This window comes from Canis aureus, chromosome 33 (genome assembly GCF_053574225.1).
Source record: "Canis aureus isolate CA01 chromosome 33, VMU_Caureus_v.1.0, whole genome shotgun sequence".
NCBI classification, from domain to species: Eukaryota; Metazoa; Chordata; class Mammalia; order Carnivora; family Canidae; genus Canis; species Canis aureus.
Genome location: NC_135643.1, coordinates 23,906,859 through 23,929,747, shown reverse-complemented (window position 1 = coordinate 23,929,747; position 22,889 = coordinate 23,906,859). Strand labels below are relative to the sequence as shown.

General features: G+C 35.7%; 1 protein-coding gene and 1 long non-coding RNA gene across 7 annotated transcripts in view; one reads left to right on the top strand and one right to left on the bottom strand.

Annotated features, from left to right (window-relative positions):
• The window catches only part of BANK1 (B cell scaffold protein with ankyrin repeats 1), a 281,320-nt gene that overhangs the window by 6,406 nt on the left and 252,025 nt on the right, over positions 1–22,889 (bottom strand). For all 3 annotated transcript variants that reach the window (XM_077882140.1, XM_077882138.1, XM_077882139.1), the window contains exons 11-13: positions 18,133–18,198; positions 6,068–6,243; positions 1,694–1,757 (exon numbers count right to left, since the gene is read on the bottom strand). In XM_077882140.1, coding sequence (XP_077738266.1) covers positions 1,694–1,757; positions 6,068–6,243; positions 18,133–18,198 — 306 coding nt within the window. The remainder of the gene's footprint in view (positions 1–1,693; positions 1,758–6,067; positions 6,244–18,132; positions 18,199–22,889) is intronic.
• The window catches only part of LOC144303762 (uncharacterized), a 135,159-nt gene that overhangs the window by 103,090 nt on the left and 9,180 nt on the right, over positions 1–22,889 (top strand). The gene's annotated exons all lie outside the window — the stretch shown is intronic.

Here is a 22,889-nt window from a genome sequence, read left to right as displayed (position 1 = left end):
CATGTTCAGCTCACCTCTTGACCACAGATTTGTGAAATCCCTCACTCCATCTGAGGCTACCTCTCTATACAGCCATCTCCTCTTCAGTGACCCACCACACACATTCTTAGAAGCTTTGGTTGCTCTGAATCTGATCTTTCCCTCCTCATTTCAAAGGATTGCCTTGCTTTGCACAGACTCTAGTCAGAAAATCAGTCTCCTGGGTCATCATTAGAGCCACCCTGTAAGTTTTGTCACTGGAATTATGGTCTTAGGCTGTTAACTGCCTACTCTCTGAAGTCAACTGCCTCATATTTTTGCCCAGTGTTAGTGTTCTGTACAGTGGGAGGGTTTGTCTGGTACTACTTTTGGTTAGAAAGGGAACTAGCTGATTCCTAATTAAGACAGCAATGATTAAAAGCATTGACTTTGGAGTAAATAATTTTTTTTTTTATTGGTGTTCAATTTGTCAACATACAGAATAACACCCAGTGCTCATCCCGTCAAGTGCCCACCTAAAAAAAAATAAGTTGTAGTTTCTAGTCTGTGTGTCTTTGGGCTTCTTAGTTTCTTACAATCTCAGTTTCCTTATTTATAAATTCAGACTAATGTCTACCTCAAAGGGTTATTGTGAGAAATTCAAAAGGTAATATTAAGTGTATAGTAGTCAAATATTAGCTGTTACTACCTAATAGTCCTTAGTAAAAGTATTTATATATTTTGTGATTTTATACATTGTTAAAATTTTAATCTTTTTCCACATTAGAATGGAGATCTATAGGACTCAGTCATCTGTAAATCAGCCCCGTGTTTATTAACTTAATTATTTTAGAAAGTATATTTCTGTTTTTAGAAAACATTTCTAAGAGAGCTTAAAGAATTTTCTATGGAAAAGCAGATACCAATTTAATAATATGAAAATAAAAATTTTCAAGGTAAATTTCAACATGAAGCACTAGCTAAAACCTATGCAATCTTACTGAAAATGGAAGAGATGGAAATTTCAAGGTTTGCTAGTGGTTGTCAGTTTTTAATTATCTGTGCAGGGGTTAAGGACTTAGGGAAAGAGTGGTCCAATAGTGACAACATAATTTATTTTCAATTTTGGAATGTGCTGTTTATCTTTGGAGAAGATTTACCAACTTAATAATGTTTGGTTTGTATTAAGATTAAAACGAGTGTCCCCCCTCCCAGAACAATTAACAATTGTTAATTATTAGCAAGGGGAATCTGCATTGCCAAGAAACATGCTTGCTGCATGGGAAAACAACCTGAGATTTATAATTTAAAATTATCCACATGTGGACAATTGTGAGAACTGATGTATTGAGAATATTCAACCTTATTAAAAAAGTATGACTCAATAATTCAGTACTCTGTGTAATGGCTCATACATATTAAAATTATGGGGTGGAATTAAATTATTTGCAAATTTCACAGAAATCAAAGGAAAGAAATTAGCATTTATTGAAGGTTTGTTATGGATCAAAGAAGTTGAAAAATGTTTTAGATATCAAGGTACACAACCACTTTCAGATATATCTATAACTACTCCTGTTTTGCAGACAAGGGATTCAAGTACCAAGGATTAGACACTGTCCAGGCATACAGCTGGGAAGTGATGAAGCGCAGATTTGAATTCAGGCTTGACTCCACAGCCCTTGCATTTTCTTCTTTTAGAGTGATAAAGGAATAACAGGCAAATCTTACTTACCAGAAACATTTTCTTCTTCTGGCCTTTTCCCAATAATGCAATCTCGTAGTTGGCGTAGTTTTTCCTTAATAAGGAAATGACCAGAAAATACAAGTGAATATCTACAAATTTGTCATGGATCAAATGAGAACTTCAACTACTGTCACTAGGACTACCATGACTGTATAACACTAATTTGGTACTTACACTGTCCCAATCAACCATCCCTGATATTTTAACCATGTTATCTTACTTAATATTTGCAAAGTCATAAAGTATCTATATCACCATATTATTTTACATATATAGAAACTGAGATTCAGAGAGGTTACATAATTTTCCCAAAACACACAGTTGTAAGTGATGGAGTCAGCATTGGGACTCAAACCCCAATTCTTGTGGTTGCTGTTTTTTCCCAATCTAACACCTGAGGGGGCTATCTTGGCTATCTGGTGTCCAAGAGCATTAGTGTGACACTGTGGTGATTTGCTACTGCCTAAGCCTACTTTCAGCCTCTGTGGGCACATTTTTTCCTATAAATGCTTTCTAAGAACTAGGAACTTGGAAACAAATGATGGACTCCCCTTCTTAGCTCATTTGTGATCTTTCTTTGCTTTCTAAAACATTCTACATTGAACATCTATTATCATTTTAACCAAAATGTAAAACAGGCTAACATTCAAAAATCTTTTAGAAGAGAATCTAAGAATAGCACTTTTCCCTAAGTGTTTCACCTGAAACCTAGAAACCATGCTTCTTAAAAAGAGAGTTATTTTCATTGCCATAGACATCCTCTCTGTGAGTGGGGTAAACATTCTTCTATAGGCACTCAGTGGTTATGAGCAGCAGTGAGGAAGGTGAAAGTCAACGTTCCTATCTTCTCAACCATCTCACCTTCAACTCCAAGGGTTCTACATGGGCTTCACTACTCTAGAAACTCTTCTATTATGAACTCTATGTTTGTGCCATTTTTCCTCTTATTTTCTTCAGATAATACCTCTGTCAATAATGTAATATCACAGTTACCTCTGATAGATTTATCCTTGGGGTATAAATGGATATTTGTGCAAACTACAAGATTAATATTGAAGTGTACATGAATGAGTGTGTACATATGTTGGGGAAATGTGGAAAACATTCCCTTTTCTATTATTGTGGGTTATCACAATATAGGGGAAAAATGTAGGGGAATAAGCTCCTTGACACTGGTCTTGGTAATAGTTTTCTGGATATGACACCCCAAAGCACAATCAACAAAAGCAAAAATAAACAAGTAGGATTACATCAACCTAAAAAGCTGCTACACACCAAAATAAATAAAAAATAATGAAAAGGGAACCCAACGAATGGGAAAAAATATTTGCAAATCATATCTCTGGTAAGGGGTTAATATCCAAAATATATTAAGAATTCAAACAACCCAATAGCAAAATGCAAATAATATAGTTAAAAAATGGCCAGAGAAAAAAATGGCAGAGGAAATAAATAGGGTTTTTAAAAAAAAAAAAAAAAGACATACAAATGGTCGACAGGTATATGAAAAGGTGCTTAATATCACTAATAAATAGGGAAATGCAAATCAAAACCACATTTTGGTATTATCACCTCATACCTGTTAAAATGGTTGACAGAATGTGGAGAAAAGGGAATCCTGGTGCACTGTTGGTGGGAATGCAAATCGGTGCAGCCATATTGAAAAACAGTATGTAGGCTTCTTAAAAATTTAAAAATAGAACTACCATATGATTTAGTAATCCCACTCCTGGATATATATCTGAACACAACTAAACAATATTGAAGAGATATCTGCACCTTCATGTTCACTGTAGGATTATTCACAATAGCCAAGATATGGAAACAACTTAAGTGTCTGTCAATGGATGAATGGATTAAAAAAGAAGGAAATCCTGCAATTTGAAAAACAGGAATGGACCTTGAAGGCATACTAGGTGAAAAAAGTCAGAGGAGAAAGATAAATACAGTATGATATCATTTATATGTGGAATCTAAAAAACCTGAACTCAAGAGAGTAGAGTGGTGGTTACCAGGGACCAGGGGAGTGGAGGGAAAGAGAAGTTGGTCAAAGGGTACAAACTTCTAGTTTTAAGAGAAATAAGTTCTGGTACCCAATGCACAGCATGGAAACTATAGTTAACAATACTGTATGATATACTTGAAAGTTGCTAAGAGAGTATTAAATGTTACACTATTAAATACTGTCACCGCAAACGGAAATGATCCTTTTGTGACATAATGGAGATGTTAGCTAACACCATGGTGGTAATCATTTTGCAATATGTAAGTGTGTGAAATCAGCACGGTGGTATGCCTTAAATTTACCCAATGTTATAGCCAATTATATCTTACTAAAGCTGGAAACATAAAAAGGAAAAAGACTGACTGATCGTCAGAGTATTCATTCAAAAAAAAAAAAAGTATTCATTCAGAGTCACTGAACTCTGGCTCTAATGGAAAGCAGTCTTAGTGCTTGTTCTTGTATTTACAGGTAAATTTTGTTTTGCATAAACACTACACGTATTCATTACCCCATTATCCCTATATACACGACAAGTCAGACCACTCTCAAAGTAGTAATAGGCCACCCTAAATTCTTTCAAAAACAATATTAAATATAAATATACAGAGGCAGCCCTGGTGGCTCAGCAGTTTAGTGCCGCCTTTAGCCCAGGGCCTGATCCTGGAGACCCAAGATCGAGTCCCATGTCGGGCTCCCTGCATGGAGCCTGCTTCTCCCTCTGCCTGTGTCTCTGCCTCTATCTCTCTCTCTTTCTCTCTCTCTCTATCATGAGTAAATAAATAAAATCTTTTAAAAAATAAAAATAAATATAAGTATACAACAAAATAAAAACAACCAAAACTTTAAAATAACAACTAGCAAAATAATTTCCAGGAAGGTATTTCGGTTGGATTCTCTAAATTGTAAGCCTTATTATGGTCCATGGAAAATGAAGTATGATTGACTTATTTCAACAAAATTTGCTAGCAATGCTAGGAAAGTGTTTGTGTAGGTCTACATTTAGGCACATTTTATCCTTTTAGGGTAAGAGGGACCTTTGACAGTGATGGTTTTGGTGCAGGTTGAGAAGCAAGGCTATCATTCTGATCAGGAATGACGATTAGTTGTAGAACTGTAAAATCAGCACTCTTTCCCATTTGTTTGGCAAAACAACTGGCCTTGCTTGGCACTGCAAAACCTGGCTCAGGACCAGCCACTGCCAATCAGAACTGTCCTTCAAGACAAGTGGCTTCTGAGAAGGAGTGATCTCAGAGGTGCTGGGCAAGTCCCCTTGCCTAAACTATCTTCTGCCTATAAGCCACACTTGTTTGAAATGCTATCACTGGGACTCATTTTTCTGTTGTTTAAAAATGTTTTCCTAAGCATTGTTTTTCGATAAAAATGATCTCCTGGGAAAGGTAGTATATTAAGCTATTAATGATTATTTGTACTTTGGTCTAAACTAGCGAATTAAATGTGTTTAATCAGTTTCCTGTGAACTGGTTTCTATGGCGCTGGGGCTTTCTGTGATGAGAATAAAAAAACTGTTTTTGGGAGTAGGAGGGCTTGTGGGATGACACGGAATCCAGTCTTGATACCCCTCTCTGAGGAATGTCATAGGGTGGATATGGCATATTTTGTTTTCATGTTCATAGAAGAACCACCTAATACCTCTTGGGATGTATGTTATATTAATAGAATACAAGCTCACCTGAAGTTAATACTCTTGGCAGCATTTCTCAGTAAATGTTGACTGATATATATAGTTTTTTTCCCCCAAAGGTTAAAGGGAAGAGAAGAGAAAACTTAATATATCTAATTGAGGACTATTACCTAATATGATTTAAATTATTTTCTTTTTCCCTTTAAGCCTAGTTAACATAATACACTCTTCAGAACGCTGAGCACATGTTAGAGTAAAGATGCTTCATCTGAATTTCAGCAATGAGATTCACAAAACATTTACTAAGTTAAGAACAGCCTTATAAGGGAGCACCTTGGTGGCTCAGTGGTTGAGCATCTGCTTTTGTTTCAGGTCGTGGTCCCAGGCTCCTAGGATCGAGCCCTGCATCAGGCTTCCCTTGAGGAGCCTGCTTCTCCCTCTGCCTCTCTCTCTCTCTCATGAATAAATAAATACAATCTTAAAAGAAAAGAACAGCCTTATAAGGTGATTAGGAATTATCTCTGATGCACTGGGTCCCAGCACTGAGTTCATTGATCGTTTATAAACATGAATCATTTAATTGGTAGTTTGAAAAACATCTTTTTTGTGGCCAGTTAAAATCAAAAGAACAGTTACCTGTGTTTCTTGTAAAGACATTTACAGAGAGGCTCTGCAAGTGAGTGAATGTTGCAGAAGGGATTGGGGTCAGTATTACCTGTTGAATCATCTCTAGCTCGGTCTTTCCCATCTGCCAATGTTTAAATTTCTCTAGGGCTTCATCCACAGATAGTTTCCCATTTTTGACCTTCTCCTGCAAGAGGATGAGTTCCTCCTGTCCAGCAGCAAGGCAGTCCACGGTGGAAAAGGCTTGACTCTCCATCCGAGCTCTGTCTACAATGTGAGGAGAGAAGTTTTAACAAGAAAACAATATATAACAACTGGGGAACAAAAGCACTGTAAAAATTAATCAGTTGAGTTTCTTGTTCCTGCCAGTCTATAAGCAGTTACAGAATAAATCAGTACAAAATTTTTAATGAGTTTTTTCTAAAGATTATTGTGCAAAGTACCTAGTGTTATGGGCATCAAGAATGTGTGTCATCACTGAGGAAAGAAAAAGGGACAAACAGAGAAAGAACAGTAGTAAATTTCTGCATTGTACTAGTCGTGGGCAGTAGAAAAATTTCATGTTCTTTTTGTGAGGATTATTTTTTATCACATGCACAAAATACTTAGCATAGTGCCTGTCATGCAGTAAGTTAAATAAAGATTAACATTATTATCAATGATAAACATTTGTGGAATAAACATAATCTCTGTAGCTTTGGGAAGAGAGATCCTAACCAACATCCAAGTATCATGAGATTTTTAGGAACATTGACAACTTTACTCCTAAAAGATTTAAAATAAGCAATTACTGCCCATTTTGTAACAAACTATTCTCTTTCCAAAAGAGTTTATTTTTCTCAGCGCAATAAGAACATTGGATGGTCCAATTTCCCATGTGCTGCAGCTAATGCCACACCATAGACCAGTCCAAGGTACAGTAGCAGCAAACCACAGACCATGGGTAAATTCAGTGCTTTATTTGTCCAATGTAGTGTTTAAAGACATAAAAAAGGCTGCATACCCTTAAGGATGCTCTGTGCTCTCCAGACTACCTCAATCCCTGTCACTCCTTATGGTCACCAGATGACATCACACTTGTTAACTGCCTGGTTGCAGAACTCATCTGAGTTTGTACCTTCTTTAATAAGTACAACATATTTATTTTATTATCTCAAGAGGGATTGGGTAACTCCTCAGCAGTATATGCCTCATGCAGTATCAAATCTAAATATGTCAACAGAGTCTAGAATGAGAGAATAGGTATTCCTGTCCAGCTGTGTACTGGTTTGCTGTCCCTGAAGAACTGCTCACTACTCTGGGAAATACAAATCAAAACCACAACGAGATACCACCTCACACCAGTGAGAATGGGGAACATTAACAAGGCAGGAAACCACAAATGTTGGAGAGGATGTGGAGAAAGGGGAACCCTCTTGCACTGTTGGTGAGAATGTGAACTGGTGCAGCCACTCTGGAAAACTGTGTGGAGGTTCCTCAAAGAGTTAAAAATAGACCTGCCCTACGACCCAGCAATTGCACTGTTGGGGATTTACCCCAAAGATACAGATGCAGTGAAACGCTGGGACACCTGCACCCCGATGTTTCTAGCAACAATGTCCACAATAGCCAAACTGTGGAAGGAGCCTCGGTGTCCATCGAAAGATGAATGGATAAAGAAGATGTGGTTTATGTATACAATGGAATATTCCTCAGCCATTAGAAACGACAAATACCCACCATTTGCTTCGACGTGGATGGAACCGGAGGGTATTATGCTGAGTGAAATAAGTCAATCGGAGAAGGACAAACATTATATGGTCTCATTCATTTGGGGAATATAAAAATTAGTGAAAGGGAATAAAGGGAAAGGAGAGAAAATGAGTGCAAATATCAGTGAGGGTGACAAAACATGAAAGATACTTAACTCTGGGAAATGAACAAGGGGTAGTGGAAGGGGAGGTGGGTGGGGGGTTGGGGTGACTGGGTGATGGGCAGTGAGGGGGCACTTGGCAGAATGAACACTGGATGTTATGCTGTATGTTGGCAAATTGAACTCCAATAAAAAAATTAAAAAAAAAAGAATTTCTCACTACTGGGAACCCATCTTCAAGAGAGAAACAGATCAATTAGACTGTCACTAGATCAGACAGATAAGGATTTAGGAAATGGAGGGCATTCACATTTTTAAAAATATTTATTTATTTATTTGAGAGGCAGACAGACAGACACACACACAAACAGCATATGTGTAAGTGGGGGGAGGGACAGTGGGAGAGGGAGATCTCAATATAGAGTTTGATCCCATGACCCTAAGATCATGACATGAGCTGAGATTATGGCCTGAGCTGAAATCAAGAGCCAGATGCTGACTGAGCCACCCAGGTGCCCCTCAAATTTTACAGTAATAAGGATTCATTGATAATGTTCAGATTGGTTAGTCTGGAAAAGAAGCATTTCAAGTACTTCATAGCAGGTTTTAAGTATTTCCAGGGGACTTGAGCCTTGGGGCTGTCTTGGAATGACCTTCAATGGCATTCTTGGTTTTGAGAAGGATTCTAGCAGGTAATCTTGGAACAGGGACAGAGAGAGGGTTCCTTTCTAAAAAGATTCACATACACATAAAATTGCTCCATGGCCAATCATTCCGATTCCTATGGGGGTTTTCTTGGCTTGTCTTTTCTCTTCAGAAGTTCTATTCTCCAGAACTAACAAGATGTCAACAGATTCCTCACTCTAAATCTTTTTCTTCAGGGATGACGGAGCATGAAATCCCAGGAGAATTGGAGAAGCAAAAGTCAGCCAGAGGGCTCACTGGTTCAGCAGCCAAAAAACAGATAACAATTGAGATCTTGCTTCTTATACCATTTGCTTTTTATAGGCCTCCCTACCCTACTCCAACCTGGGAGGTGCAGTTAGCAAAAGAATTCTACGGGCCATTCCTGCCAGAGTATGGAGGTTTAGCTTCATCATTTAATAGCTAAAACTTAACTAACAACTCTCTTGTATCATTCCTTTGACTAAGGATGAATGCGTTTTTTATTTCAAGTAACCTATGAAGCTGGATTTTCTGTTTTTGTGTGAAGTCGTCTCAAGGAAAGTTCCCGGAAAACCATATCAGCTTGTTTTGCTCTATGTGCAGGTTTAGCTGAATTCAAAAAAAATACTGAATCATCTTAACTGTATTCATTTCAATTATCCCTTCATCTTTTAAATTCTCACCACTAAAATATAAGTAAGATGACTTTTTTTGAGGGGGTGGAGCTCCATCTTGCGTGGTTGTGCAGAGAGAACAAAAGAACAAAAGTTAGGAGCAGCGGGGGTTTTCTAGACAGCAAGTTCTGGAAGTGAGCTGTTTACAATTAGACTAAGTTTACATACTTCTGCTTTTACTCACCCACCACCCAGCTCACTAAAAAGTTTGAAGCAATTGTCTTGATAAATTAATATTAGCCATGACAAGTTGCAAAACAAAATGATTTAGGCATTTTATTATCTTTTCTCCTGAGGGTAGACTAGTCAACCCAAAACGTGCAACCTGTTATTTTTTGTAGGGTGTGCAAAATTGCTGTAATGCATTTAGATTACTGTTTTATGTGGGATGGAAAGTTTTTTTCTTTCCTCCCCAAATTTATATTTATTATTAGTTTATTTTCAGGAAATTTAGTATGATTTTAACAGGATTTTTGCTGAAAAGCATTCATCAAAAAAAAAAAAAAAAAAAAGAAAAGCATTCATCAGTTTGCTAACTGTACATATTCCAGACTCTTGGTCTCTTAATGTAAAAGCTTTAAGACAAACTATAGTTTCTAGAGTTTTAATTACTTCTATTACTATTTTGGATCAGTTTCTCGTTACAAGATTTTCTATTTGATCAAATGTTGGTTACAATATTGTGGTGAGTGTATGAATCTTCAGATGAGATATGAAAGTGAACTGAGCTTTTCATGAAGTTATTTCTATTACTGAGTGACTGGCTGGAAGAGCATTTTTTACTGAAAATTTGAAAGGAAACAACTTGATTGCTAAACAACAAAATTTACTTTATGAAATATTTACTCAATAAATATTAAGTAGCCATTAAAATAAACACAATAATTAAAAGACCATGTGAAAGAAAAGACCATGTGGTAACATAAGAAGTACTTACATAATGATGAGTACAGAAGAAGAATACAAATTTGTATACATAGTAAAATTTTAATGATATAAATGTTCATAAAATAAAGCATGGAGGGAAATTATCTTAAGATGATATAAGTTGTTCTATTGTGATAGTATCAGATTACTTTTTTCTAATTATCAGCTTTCTGTGATAATACTGTATTTAAAAACATTTTTTAAAAGATTTTATTACTTGATAGAGAGAGAGAGAGAGAGAAGGAGCAGGGGGAGGGGCAGAGGGAGAGAGAAGCAGACTCCCTGCTGAGCAGGGAGCTAGATGTGGGGCTGGATCCCAGGAGATCATGACCTGACCTAAAGGCAGACGCTTAACTGACTGGGCCATCCAGGTGACCCTATATTGTTTTTACAGTAAGAAACTTTCTCCCACTTTGCTAATAGGCTTTCCCATGGAATACATACCATTCCAAGCCATGCCAGATATGCTGTACCAATGTCATACCATGCTGTACCATCTCACCAAATTATTTTGTAATTGGAAAGGACTTGCCAGTAACAGAACTTAAAAACCCAGTGGCCAAGATTTACGTCTGAAGTTATTTTTTTGTTCCATAACTAAGGAACTAGGAGGAAAATTAACTCTGGGCTATGTGAGTGAATTAGGAGATACCTGGAATACTGAATTATATGTAAATTCCAAACAAAGTATCCCCATTTCTTAAACTTAAGGCTGTATATTGTATTGCCAGAGTTCCTCCCCTGACCTAACTTGAGTCGGCCTCTCTGAGTCCTCTTCCCAATTATGCTTCACTGTTTGTACTTCCAGGTCTGTCTTTGTATTGTTCAATTTTCCTAAGAATCCTGCTACATTAATGTACTCTGACTCCCCCACCCTCCATATCTGATGACCTTCAGTATCTGCTTGGGTTCCTTTACCTTCCATCAACCCCTAAGTGATATTTGATCACCTGGCTCTGCCTTCAGCAGGAATACTGTTAGGCCAGCTTAGCCCGAATCCCTCCTACCCCTCATGTTTTCTCTTAATAATTTTCCATGTGCTAAAAATACTAGTTTCTGACTTGTTATACAGACTATACAAGTATATGTATACATATGAACACATACACGCATATAAATATAATATTAAGTGATTTGGAAGGTACATATTTTATTATAAAATAAACTTCAGAGTTTATTACTTTATTTATATAAATATAAAAAGTTTATATACTTTATATATATAAATATATATAATTTTTAATTATATATTTAAATTTAAATTTAAATTTTTAATTTTAATTATAAATTAATATATATTTTTATATAAAAAGTTTATATACTTTATTATAAAATAAACTGTTTAGCTTATATATATATATTTTTATTACTAAGTCATGAGTGAAAGGAAACAATTTTAATTTCACATTTTCTTCTAATTCTTAAAGGATTTTATATTATTTGAGCATCAGACCCAGAATATTGCAATAAAATTATGATTTGCTGTATTACCTATTTTTCTCATCAATATTTCACAATCACATTTTATAAATAAATTTACAATAATTACTTAAATGCAATTCCATGTTTTACTGAATTCATTTTTCACCACAAATTCTTTAATACCATAAGTTCTCTTTGAGCATTTTACTTTGTTTAGTCTCTCATTTACTTAGAATATATTTTGGGTAATACTTTCATGATGTACACAGAAATTACATCTTTTCTAAAACCCGGGGTATCCAAAAACTGTATCTGTTTTCTTCTTACATGAATGAAAAGCCAGACTAAATAAATTTCTTAAGTTGCGATCTTTACCTAATAAATTGTTTAGTTCATTACCTCAAATTTTTGTTACACAGATTCTCTAATTTTTAAAAGTGATTTTGATTCTTTTTAAAATAGAAAAATCTGAGATGCCTGGGTGGCTAGTTGTTGAGTGTCTGCCTTTGGCTCATGGTGTGATCCTGGGGTCCAGGGATTAAGTCTCCCTACATAGAGCTTCTCCCTCTGCCTGTGTCTGCCTCTCTCTCTGTGTCTCTCATGAGTAAATGAATAAAATCTTAAAAAAAAATAAAGGTGAGTATAGTTCCTCATTGTTTTCTGGGTCATAGGGAGCCCATGTAGCCCTTCACTTCCTTGTTCTCCAAAGCTTTGTTTAGCTATGTCATTGATTGTATTTATATTTTATTAAAAAAACCTTAACCAAACCTATATACATGAGTTGGATCTCTCTTCTCCATTTCATCTGATTGTTTATAGTCCTTCCTGGTATTGAGAAAAAATCCTTCTCCAATTATGTTCTCAACTTCAATAACTGATTTTTATCCACCAACACTCCTTTTTGTTGTGATCAAGGTGGATTTTCATTTGCTACTGAATTATTAGCTTAAGTTTATTTTATTTTTATCGTGCTTCCTTTTGTCACTAGATCTCTTTCTTCATGTCATATGTTTCCTATCATCCTACCCTCTTACCTAAAATGTCTTTCATGTATTTTGCTTTCATCTTAGCCTGACATTGACCCCAGAATTTCTGCTGCTGTTTCTTCCCTATGTTTTCAATTTGTTTATGAGTTCACAGTTTTCTGAAATTCTATTTTTTGGCTTTTGTATAGGTGTCAGGTGCTGTACCTGAAGATTGAATAGTTCAGCTTAAATGTAATAAATGAAAATTCAAAATAATCTATACTTCTTTACTGCCTTACAATATTTTTAAAACAGGTAAAATACTTTTAAAAGCCTAAGATTTAAAAAGTTAGAAATTGTTAGTTGAAATGTTCTTATTGTATGTGTGAATGTATTTCCCATTACCTATATTTTGATCACTTGGTGTTTGACAATCTTACTCATTAAACAAATCATTTACAAAAGTATAATTATCCTGAGTCTTCATGATCAAATTATCCTTCCTTTTCTCTGGAGTGGTTTTTGAAGTTCTCATATTATTTATTTGTACTCTTCCTCAATCCTTCTTGAAAGGGAACACATCTGTAGAATCATGTTCACCAAGAGATTTAGTGTCTATTTATCCTTTGCTTCTATTCCTTGTGCTCAGTCAAATTTTGTTCCCTGCTCTAGGTTGTAGAGGACTTTGATAGTTGAAATTCACAGCTGAGGATCCTGGAGGTTAGCAGGTTTTGTTACTGCAGCTTTGCCACATACAGGTAAAACATGATTCCTTGGCGCTATATACTGATTGGTCTGTAGGCATCGAACTCCCCACCTCAATTACTAACAGAATTCTTCTTGAGCATACCATCCCTCCATCACAGAGCTTTATTGGGAGTGTCTCAGGAGGCAAAGTGTAACATTAAATCTCTCCTCTTTACTTTCTACTATGGGCTGTTCACACATCACCATTTCAGACAAGAACTCAGTTATCACACAAGTTTTCCCAGGTATGACTTTAATGAAAAGACTTTTGTGAACATGGAAATGTAAGTTATACTGAAAAAGAGAACTGAGGCCATTATTCTTTTATGGAGTTCAAATAACCACATTTTGATAATCCCCCCTCTTTTCTCTTTAATATATCTACTGCTAGCAAAAACAGCCTGATGAAAATACTTCAGAGACAAGCATTCTATTTTCCTCTATGTAAGGGCGATACCATCTATGTCTACATTTCTCCGGGCCTCCAACTTAGAGAAAATTCTGTTGTTTAACATTTATCAGACTTCTGCAGCACTAGGCACTTGGAGAACACAAACAAGATATTTTCCCTGACTGTATCTTTCCCCTGAGCATTCATACCCTCTGAAAAGACCAGCCAACAATGACTTTTCAGTCTGTATTGAAGAGTCAGTGGTCAGAGACTATACTTAAGGCCAGGTAGATAGTTACTTAGCAGAGAAGATTTAGTGACTGCATATTAAACCCACGTGAATAGTTTCCATTATCAAAAATAAATGTTTCCTTCATGTTTTTATTGACATGATTCCCTTGATATATCTTCTATTTTTTCCCCTTTTGTAGAATTATGAGTTTGGGGGAATATGCCTCAGATGTAAGAAAACAACATGGAAAACACGTTAACAAATGATAACGGCAGAAGTCATTTGTAGCAAATGATACCATAATATAATAAGGAGTGGTTGGAGATTTGAATTTTTATGTGAAACATGGATTTAAGCATGGTTAAAACATGGCAAAAAATAAAATTATATTGTATAGACTATTTTTGAAATAAAACATAGTTAGCAGTCAAATTTGACACAATATGGCCTTCAAAAAAGTTTCTCTTGGTTATATTTTGTCTTTTGCATGCTGGTTTTGAGTTTATGGCTCATTAATATTCTGATGTGTTCCATTTTTAGTCATGTCTAAGGTAGGACTTAGGCAACCAAATTTTAGAAGCTCCACAAATAATTCTTATACTCATCTAGGGTTGGGAGTCACTAATATAGTCACTAATATAGGCAGCCGGCTAGGGTGAATGTGCTCCCCTTACCTCCCACCTAACCCCAAAGAAACGGTTTATCTTCCAAGAGTGAAAGCAGCAGCACATCCTTGATGAGATTCGTTACTTAATTGTGTGACTGAGATTTGTGGATGTGACCCATAATCACAGGGAAGTTCAGAATGGTAGGAATGCTAAACCTCATCAGTTGCCATGTATCATATTTGAGGTAAGACTATGTTAATGATATGCAGATGATTCCAGTGAGGATAGAAAAGGCCCCTTGACATAGTCCAAGAAAAAGATATAACAGAGAGGGAAAAAAGTGTAATGAGTATGGGAGATATGAGTAGTCTTGAACCAAGACTATTATATGAACATATAAGGCAGGGAAAATTAACCAGATATTTCCATTTCTTTGAAGAACCAGCCCTTACGTTCCTCCAGCCCTCTTTGACTTGATCATGTTCACTTAGTGGTCTTCTAATTACTAATAATATTTCATAGAAAATTTATTATTTGAAAAAAAAAAAGAAAATTTATTATTTGTCAGGGGTCTAATGAATCCAAGCATTCTAGTAACTGGGAAGGAATCTTCCTCTAGTATAGACTTAATAGACTGAAATTAAGGGTTACAAATCAGTCCTCTATGAGCATCATTAACATGACTCAGACTTCAAAACTCTGATCAACTCCAAACTCTACTGACAAAATTCAGTTCTCTGGCTTGCAGTGTTGATGAACAAACCCTCTACCACCCTGTGAAGCTCAGTTTTGGGAAGGGGTGGGAGAGATGTGCTAGCAGCATATTCTGCAATACCACTTTGGCATTTTCCAAGTTCAAAACCAACTCAGGAAAACAGATTTTATAACTGTATTTTGATGGAAACTTTTATCTGTGATCCAAAGTCCTCACCATTTTCCCTATATTTTTTCAGGATGTGAAAATTGAGTTGAAGAAATCTGTTAAGTTTCCATGAAAATGGTGCCAATTAATTTTTTCTGTTCCTCAAGAAAATTCCTTGACTTAGCAATAATGTAACTTCCTGGCAATCCCTTGGCAGTCTTGAATGTAGGGCATCTGAAACACTTAGAATTTCAGAGGGAAAGTAGTTGGCTTTTGTAATCCCTTTTTATTCTAGCATATAGTGAAAGAATGAAATGATTTCTTTAACCTTCCTTAGAGAACATGTCTAGTCCTTTAGAAAATCTTGATTCTGACAAACATTTCATAAAACAACTCCCCTTTTTTTGGTTCAAAAAAAGGTACTGCTTTTTCTATTATACTATGAAATCCCAGGATAGTTAAAGAGTAATCATTACTTCAGGATTAAGCAGTTTTGATCACCCATGATGTCCCATGGACTGGATGGTCATAAAGATATGAAAAAGTTTAGAGAAAAATGATTGGACAGAGTAAAGAAAAAGGTAAAATCTTTAATTTTACAATCTTCCCAATTATTTTTAATGATCTCTTCTGTTCTCATAATAGATTCTGATTTCCCTGCAGATTACAGTAATCGGGGATGTTTTTCAACATTTCACAAGGTTTAATGTTCCTCTTTTCCTTGCAAGTAGAATAATATTCTTTTCTGTTCTACAGAATTACTGATATGCAGGGTTAAAGGAATCTAGGGAAATTGCTCTAAGGTGACTAATCTAAAACATCATCAATAAGTCAGATCGAAATAGCAAGAGAAAAAAATTCATACAAAATGAGTAAGATTTTCAGTATTCTAGCCCTGAAAGGATATTAAAAATCTACTTATCCTTGATCTTAATGAAACAAGTTAGGTAATATGGTATAGGCAAATATTAGCCCAATTAAATATTTCATAATTAGGTTCTAGTTTCCTTTCACTATTCTCCCCTCCATTTTTTTCTGGGTACAGAATGGACTATTTTTCTGTATATACAGTAGAAGAATAATTGGTCTCTTCTAGGCTTAATAGAAACTAGCAGCCTTTCCTTATGTGGCTCTTTGGAAGTAGCCAGAGGACAATTGGTAAGATCAAGAATTCCAAGGATCTCTTCACTCCTCTTGCTATTTGTCACTTTCCTTCATCTCTGGTGGCCTTCTTCACTTTTCCCCACAACTCTAGCAGAACTTAATTAAAACATGATAATTGAGTAATTTATTTCAAAATGCTTCAGGGAAATTTTCTCCTAAAGTGCTCAAAGCATCTTTTCTCTATATTCTTTCCAAAATTCTGTGAGGTATATGGGGAGTCCTAGTAGGAATAATCTCTACTTTGTTAATTCCTCAGGAACTGTTTGATTCTAATTGTAGAATGATCTCATATGGAAGTCTGCACTTATATCTTGAGAGAGGTAAAGGTTCAGTGGAAGGATAATAGTAGACTTAAAAAGAGAAATCTGTCTCCTGAAATTATGAAATCACTAGAAATGGAAGGTTGTCAAATAGAAGGTTTTCTTTTTTTGCATGTAAATTCGTGGGCAGTATATCTATGTGTTCAGGGCCAGAAATTCAGCTTCATGATGTGCTGCATTCAAGCATCATGTACTTAATTGGAAGGATGATCTAAGTACAACCTTGCTCCCATGGGAAGTGCCACTTGAAGTGATAGATGAAGAACACCCATTTAAGGACATACCTTTGCTTGAGGATAATCCATGATGTCCTAGGAGCAGTTCTACTGAGATTGTGTATTTAGTAGCTTGGTGGGGTAAGGAGTGGGGGCAAGGGGTGCCTAACCATCTCTATGATGGCACAAAGGGACACTGGCTAGGTGTTTAGCCATGAAACACCACCTGCTGTGAGATAACCTCTTGGTTTTATTTTAGTATCTCTCTCAATAATTTTCTGGTAGCGATTTCAAGGCAGTGCTGTTTTGGATTGAAGTTATTTCAACGGTGCGTTGAGGTTAAAAGCATCTGCACGTGTTCATTGATTATCAGAGCCAGCCTTCTACATCTGTCGCCTTTTGTTTTTGATTTTTGAACTTTAACCAAGCTCTTATTATCAGGGGAAAGAATAATAATAAACAACCTGCTAGAGTTTCTCTTTTCAACAGGAACCAGATATGTTAGGGAAAACTTGAGACAGTGTCCTCTTTGTAGAGCGAGAGAAAAATTTTTCTACTATGTGTGATGTCTCTGGAGCTACAGTTTTAAGTTCTTTTCTGCATGACAAACAAGTGTTCCAAAAAAATGCTAGATCAAGTGCTGAGGGCAAGAGAATAGTGAGACAAGGGTACAATCTCTGATTGGAGTTCAATGCAGAGTACAGAAATCCCATGCTGGTTCCCTTCTTTGGGGGAATCAATCATCTGTCCCCTTGCCCCCAACCCTCCCAACTTAAACTCCAGAAGCCTCTCTCTAACAGTCTGTGAAAGCCTGGTCTCCATGCATGTTAGAGAATTTGTTTTATTTGACTTTCCTAGAGCCCTGGTAATAATATCATCAACATCATCATAAACATTCTCACAAGGCTATTTCTTGCCTTTATTATTTGAAATAATTTTCTTGTATTAATCTTAAGACAAAATTATATTTGGGCAAGACACTAGTTTAAGAGTAAAACTAATCAGGCACAAAATTATTTACTTCTATCCTTGGAGACCTTATTCATTATTTATAAGACTTCTTTAAATCTCACTTAGAGATTATTAAATAAACTGAAGTTCATGTCAGTACCTTGTCTTTTAGGACCATGGAACTTGTCACCATCAGATTGTCTTCTAGCTGTCTTTTGTTGAAACACTGTAAAAAAAAATAGTGCATAGTATTTATTGAACACAAACATAAAAAAGAACAAACTGTGGAAGTCTCTAGGAAACTAGAGTGTGATACCTCATTTTCCTTAGTAGCAAGTCTTGAATTGTATTATTTTTGAGTAGGAGGATCATTAAATTTACAATTTTCTCATTTGCACAGCTTATCATCAGTTATTTCAAAAAGCATTTTCTTTAGGCGGAACAGTGCAATGCTGATGGAACACCTTGTTAAACTGTTTAAATCAAGATATGATTCCATTCTGATATCAGGTATATATAAAAGGTGCACTTTGTTAAAAGTGATAAATGTTAAAATCACATGCAAAATTCCATTTGCACAGAAATTACTCATGCTGACTTTCTGGTGATAAGCAAGGATAATGACTATTTCTTCTTAAACAGATGAAAAGACTGCTGTATTTCACAGATGTGATAATGAAAAAGACACTTTATTCTTGCATCATCTAGCTAGACCTCAGACCTATTAAAGCAGCGTATTCGAATTACTTCATTATCTGAAAAGTGCTTTGTTCTCATTTATTATTTCTCGCATGAAATTCTGTGAGACAAGTCAGCATTACTCATCCCATTTTGCAGATGAAAGATAAAATTCATTGTTTAATATTTATTGAGCACCCACAAAGTTCCGTATAGCTTCTGGCATTTGTTAATGAAAAAGCCTATACCTTTTACAACTTGACTTTAGAAATTGAACATCCCAGAGTTTGTTCCATTATTTTTTATGGGTAGTCTGAATTACAGGGTTTGGGAACTGCTAGAGGTCTTGGAGATTTAGTCCAACCTCATATGCTTAAAGTGAGGGAGGTGGAGGTTTTACTAACTTGTAAAAGGGCTAAGTAATTTCGCAATGATCCCAGAACTGTTGTTAGTAGAGAACGTGATTTAGAGCCTCAAGCCTTTAACTTTGATCTATTGCTTGGTTCTCCACAGCACTGCTGCCTCTTCTCTTCCATAACTATTTCCTTTTAAAGATAAAGAAGAAGATAGAAGGAGGGGAACCAAAAGAACCTTTGAGCATTCCCAGCATTGTTGAGTCTCTGGTTTCCCTTAGCAGCTCACCAGACTCTCCTGGGACAATCCAGCTGTGGCATGTGGGAGGGAGAGCGCCGTCCAGCTGGATGGTGCTTGGCCACTCTGATTGGAAGATGTAGCCCAGAGTGCCTGGGTGGCTCAGTCAGTTAAGCTTCTGCCGTTGGCTCAGGTACTGATCTCAGGGTCCTGAGATTGAGCCCCATGTCAGGCTCCCTGATCAGTGCTTTCTCAAATAAATTTTAAAAAATAGAAAGATGCAGCCTAGAAGTTGACTTATATTTTTCATCTTTAGTTTTAATATTCTTTAGATTAATCTATTGTCAAGGTCATACCTGTGTTTAATCCAGATGACATTTTTATTTTAACTTAAAAAATTGCTCCAGGGGTGCCTGAGTGGCTCAGTGGGTCGAGCGTCTGCCTTTGGCTCAGGGCGTGATCCTGGAGTCCCCAGATCAAGTCCCACATCAGGATCCCTGCGTGGAGCCTGCTTCTCCCTCTCCCTGTGTCTCTGCCTCTCTCTCTGTGTCTCTCATGAATAAATAAATAAAATATTTTTAAAAATTGCTCCAAATCCTATCACATCAAAATTATTATTAAGCATATGCAGTTTGTCAGTATTGTCAAGAGAAAGAGTACTGTCCTCTTTCAAACAGGAAAAGCAAATATATTTTCAAAGTATGATGTGTATAAGAAAAATTATACACATGAAATAACATTTCTGGTTGAAAATCAATTTTCTGCTTCAAATTAGTATTTGGAAAACATGCTAAATATAGCTTAATGGCAAGTTCTGGGTTTGTGGTTTATACTTTTCCTTAAATAAAATATAATAATGGATGTATGGTATGTGAATATATTTTAGGATATTAGAAAAATTTTTACAAGTGGTGCTTGATTTTTTTTTCCATTGGCTAGCTCTAAAAAGTCTTGAAAAAATGAAACACTTTTGAATTTTAATAACAGGCAGAGTCTTTGTGTGCTTTTTCTTTTTTTGCTGATACTAAGATAATAACTGAAAATATCTAAGACAAAAAAAAATCTGTAGTCTGCCATCATTAATATGGAAAATAATCTGAATCCAAAGATAAATCCAGACAACAAATTCTCCAAATATAAAGTACATCGATCGATTGATTTTAACGATTATGTTGCATTTTGAAGCTGTACTTGGAATTGGTTTTTCCAGATTTTTGGCATTACTTTGTTAAAAATCACTTTACATTTTATATGTGGTTTTGCTGACAAGTGCCTAGTGTGTATGAAATGCAGTAAACACTACAAAGTCAACATTCTCTTTCAGTTTCTAGCCTTAGAATTATAAACAGTACATTTATTTCTTATTGAGATTTCACCAGGGCTTCTAGTTGGAAGAGTCTTGGGATCTGACAGAAGACTGGGAGGGGAGTTGGGTGTCTGAGAAGGATGGTTATCAAAGTGCTCACAACAGAACTTTTTAAAGGCAGGGTGTGCAGCACATCACACCCACAGTACAAAGACCCTTTCTACCTGGATAATCTCTCTTGAAATTCTCTCTTAATTTACCTTCACCTGCATGCATTTCAACTGGTCCCTTCCTTCCACTTACACACAATCCTTATTTCTTTACAAAGACGCAATTAGCACATTGACAAACACACTATTTTCTCAATGCTATGGAAGTTAGGAGGTGTTTTTGAATATGAGGTAATCTTGGAAAAAGACCTATATTAACTTGTCTCATGATGAGCTAGTCCATCAAAATGATCACTGACTCTAACATGCATAACAAAGTAAACATACTCTGTTAGCCTTAGGAAAAGGATAGATAGAAAATGTCAGAATTCTCTAATTTTTCAGTTTTTTACAGTTAATAATTAGCTGAAACATTTAACATTTACTACTAATACTTTTGTTCTAAAGGGCTTTATATACTTTCTATTTACCATGCTCACTGACACAAACCTTTATAAGAGGTAAATGCAAAATCCATGATATCCTGAGAATTGAACATTGAGTTATGGGTCACTCAGCTTTATATTGTATATACTTTTGTACAAGATTTGTGGTAAGATGAGAGTCTGTTTTAAACATACAGAAATTGGAAAAAACAAATAAACCCAATGCATATATGCCAGAATGCTAACCAACGTGGCACAATGGAAAGAGTATAGTTTTGTTTTAATGTTAACATATGTGACATGAGAAAATGGTTTTCCTGCCTGGGCCTTTATTTCCTTGCTGATAAAGGTGGAGCTCAGATGAGATCATTTCTGATGTCCCACTTAGCTCTGACATTTTAAGATGCTACCAATTCTTATTTTTCAAGTCACTCCAGGCTCAATAGTGCTGGATAAATTCTTAAGCATGAATTTAAATAGGAGGCTCTGTTTTGTGGAAGAGATTATTTGTACCAAGAGCTTAGAATAATAGAAAAACTAGAAAGTTAAATCATAGACCAAGGTAATTTTTTATAAAATATGGAGGTGATTTTGTCCCTAATGTGTTTGAATTCTTACAGGACACTATTTTTTACAATCATATTTTACTTCATCAATGTTCAAAAAATGCTATTAAGGCAATTATGACATACATCAACTTGGATGACTCTGCCCGAGTGAAATCTTATTTTTCTCTTCCTACCTAAAATTGGAATTTGAGAAGAAAGGAAAATGAATACATTATTAGTAGTTGTCACTACATTTAAACGCTAAAAAAAGTCCACAGGGAAAGAAAAACAATTTATGCGGTTCAAAATAATCTCAAACAATACAAACGTCCCAAATACCATCCCCATTTATCTTAAATATTGGCAGAACAACTTCTATAAAATTTTCTCTAGAATAGAAATGACACTAAATGGAAAAATTAGCATAGTATTAAATATTCAAAACATTAAGCAAAGCAGAACTATCAGAAGAACAGAGGAGGAGGAGAAGGTGAAATATAACAAATTCTCTGGCACTATTTGTCTTCCTAGGTTGCTTTTGCAAAAATATTCTTCATGCAACTTCATTTGTGGCCTATTTTAAGTGAAGGGACCCTTCCAAAACCACCTTCTTTAAAACATCTGACAAAACTTATTTGGAATTTCTTTGTAAGTGGCTAAGTTAATGGAAAGTCCGTGCAATAGCCAAATGCATTCATAAAGATGTGGCTTATAAACAACAAACCCCTTGATGTCCCATGCCCATTAGAAGTGCAACACAAAATGTTTAGAGCTATCACTGAAGATTATTCTTGAAACTAGAGATTTGATATAAAAAAGTATACAGATTTGTATTGTGCTCTGGGTTCTCAGGGAATGATATTGTACAGGTTGCAGCTGTGTGTTTATTATTCATTCAATAAACTTTCATTAGGTTACTAACTGTGTTATCAACTACAGTGTTAGGCAAAGGCAAGTAAGACCCAATCAGAGTTTCCATACTGTCCTCCATTTTGATGTTTTCATTTAAGCAAAGGTCAAATGTGTCATGAGTGCTTACTAATGAAAGAAGATAGAGATGAGAAAAAACAATCAGGGAGGCTAGGGTGGTAATTTGACTCTAGTAGACTTACTCTTCCTACCTTGTTCCCCCAATATTACCCTGTGAAAGGTAATAACAAAAAGGTAGCATGAGGTAAAAACGAAACCAAACCAAACCA